The sequence below is a fragment of the Myotis lucifugus genome, unplaced genomic scaffold, assembly GCF_000147115.1.
Source record: "Myotis lucifugus unplaced genomic scaffold, Myoluc2.0 scaffold_1974, whole genome shotgun sequence".
In the NCBI taxonomy this organism is placed as follows: Eukaryota; Metazoa; Chordata; class Mammalia; order Chiroptera; family Vespertilionidae; genus Myotis; species Myotis lucifugus.
In genome coordinates, this window is record NW_005873022.1 from 8,448 (window position 1) to 11,242 (window position 2,795).

General features: G+C 64.1%; 1 protein-coding gene across 1 annotated transcript in view; it reads left to right on the forward strand.

The window, feature by feature from the left end:
- The window catches only part of LOC102422367 (synaptotagmin-7-like), a 9,604-nt gene that overhangs the window by 4,141 nt on the left and 2,668 nt on the right, over positions 1–2,795 (forward strand). The window contains 1 exon segment of the mRNA XM_023748864.1: positions 774–1,044. Within this exon segment, the coding sequence (XP_023604632.1) occupies positions 774–1,044 (271 nt within the window).

A 2,795-nucleotide genomic window follows, 5' to 3' on the forward strand; every position in this document is an offset into this window, starting at 1 on the left:
CCCCCCCCCCCCAGTCCTTCCTATTTCGGTGTCGGCCTGAGAATGGTACCCCGCGCCGCCCTCCGTGCACCTGTCCGTCTGTCCGTTGCTGGGTCGGCCCAAGTGCCCCCCTGAGGGGTGGGGACTGAATCGGCGTAGTCTTCCCTCCCCGTGGCCCTCGCCTGGTGTGCGTACTGGCACCTGAGGCTCCTTTTAAACAACTCTGCTGCCCCCCCCCCGGGCCCCCCAACCCCGTCACATCAGGCTCCCCTAACTCACCTCTCCTTTTGTGAACCCCACCATCCTCAGAACCCCAGTCACTGTCCAAGGAAAGGTCACAGGGGTGCACAGTCCCCTCACCTGCTGGTGGTTGTGTTTCACAAAACACAAGACGCCCCCCAAGGTTGGGGGGGTGGGAAGCTGGCCGAGGGAGCTCATGGCCCCAGGGGAGGCGGGGGCAGCCTGGGGTGCAGCAGGGAGGACAGCGGACATCCAGGCGAGGCTGGGGAGTGGGGCGCGCACTGCCCTGGGGTTCAGGAGACGGGAGCCGAGCAGCTGTGCCCTCCCTCGCTCCCCCTGTGAGCCTGCGCAAGGCTCCCGCCCTGTCTGACATCCTCACCTGGGTGTGGAGGTGGGCGCCCCCCCCCCCCCCCGAGCCCCATGGCGACCAGAGGGACAGAGCAGCTCCCAGCTCCGGCCGGCTTGGGGCGCGAGAGGCCTCCTAACGGGGCCGGGCTGCAGTGGGGGCTCCGGGAAGCAGAACCCTCCCAACCCGGCCGGCCTCTCCCCACCAGCTCTCCCCAGGCTCCGAGGAGGACGAGGCCCACGAGGGCTGCAGCCGAGAGAACCTGGGCCGCATCCAGTTCAGCGTCGGCTACAACTTCCAGGAGTCCACGCTCACCGTGAAGATCATGAAGGCCCAGGAGCTGCCGGCCAAGGACTTCAGCGGCACCAGCGACCCCTTCGTCAAGATCTACCTGCTGCCCGACAAGAAGCACAAGCTGGAGACCAAGGTGAAGAGGAAGAACCTGAACCCCCACTGGAACGAGACCTTCCTCTTTGAAGGTGAGGCTGGAGCCGCCCCCGCCCCCCCGCCCGATCGCCCCCCACCTGTACACACGTGGCAACAGGCACAAATGCACATGTTCAGATGCGCACACAGGAGCATGCTTGCACGCGCTTGCACACGCCCCCACGGCACGTGTCTTGCCCAGCTAACCTGCTGCATGGGCGTCTCGCTGGGATTAGGCTGTAGCGCCGAGTGGGGCCGGCCGAGGAGGAAAGCTGGGTGTTCCACTCAGACACAGAACTCACGCAGAGGAGGGCAGGCAGGAGGGGAGGCGCCCGCAGGGTGCAGAGCTGGAGCGGCTGGAGCGGCCACAGTCTGGTGGTTAAGAGCACAGGTTATGGCCCCGGCTTCCTGGGTTTGAATCCCAGCTCTGCCACTTACTTGCTGTGTGACCTGGGCAAGTTCCTGAGCCTCTCTGTGCCTTGGTTTGCAATCAGGAATCAGCAGGTTGTGAAAGCATTTGGGGCAAATGCCCTTCCGGTCTCCTGCAGGCCCTTCTTTATCTCTTATCCCGAGGATTCACCGTAACCAGGAAGCCGGTGTGCGATCAGGGCGTGATTCCTGCCCCAGGCCCTTTGGGTGCCCGGCCGGCCGACTTAGAGAAGCCATAGCCCTTTCCCCACAGCCCTGCTCAACCAGTGAGAACAAACCCGGGTTCCCTGGCTCTCAGAACCTCCGGCGTGCACCCCAGGGACTCTGCCACCTGGCGCCCCAGCCATCTGGCACCCCGCCCTTCTGCGAGGCGGCAGCCAGCTCACCCCTAAGCAAGTCATTGATGGGGAGCGCACGGGTGCCCCTGTGTTTCAGCGTGGGGGTCAGTGTAGAGATGGTACAGCCAGCAAGAGGCTCAGCCATCTGGAGGTGAATGCAGCCAGTTAGTGGGGTGACGTTTATGGGCAGAGCCCCAATCCGCTGGTCCCTGCTGCAAATACTTATCGAGCGTTAACTCTGAGCCGGCATTTTCCTGGGTCGGGGCGAGAGGGGGGTGCAGAGCTGAACCCTGGCCTAATGGAGGACATAGACGTGTAATAACTAAGCCATGCGCTGCTGACAGGAGCTGCAGGAACCTGGTATGAGCGCCCCTTGGTGGTGGTGAAGGGCATTTCCCAGAAGAAGGGCCACTCGAGAAGGGTTGTGATGGGTGAATAGGAGTTTGCACATAGCAGCCTGCCTCCTGCGGTGTTGACGGGAGCTAACGCAGGTGCAAGGGCCTCTTGGAGCCTCCAACATTGCCAGATCCCTCGTCATGCGTTTCACCTGAGGAAATGCCCAGGTCACCTGGGCAAGGCCCCGAGGTGCCCGAGAGGACCAGACAGGTACAGGCCCCTCAGCAGGAGGAGGGGCCCTGGAGGCACGGAGAGGCCGGAGGTTCCGGAACAGAGGGTTTCGTCCTCTGCTGCACCTGCTCCCTCCCATCAGGGGCTTCTCTGTGCGCCTGGCGTCCGTGGCTGAAGGTGCCGGGACCCTCCAGAGCCCTTCACCTTCTCCATCGGTCCGGCTAAGCTGTTGTGTCCTCACTCCTTCCAGTTCATACCCTGGATCGGGATCCGATCCCCTCAGGCCTCCAGGCTGGTCTGTGCCCCCTGCACCTCCAGCAAAGCCTCCCAGTGATCCCAGCTTCAGGCCTGTCCCTGGCTCCCCAGCACCTTCTCCATCCATCCAGCTCCTCCCCCGCCCCCCTCGGGCCTCAGCTCCCGCTGCACCCGGCACACTCCTGCTCCGCCGGGCCGTTCCACCGGCACTTATG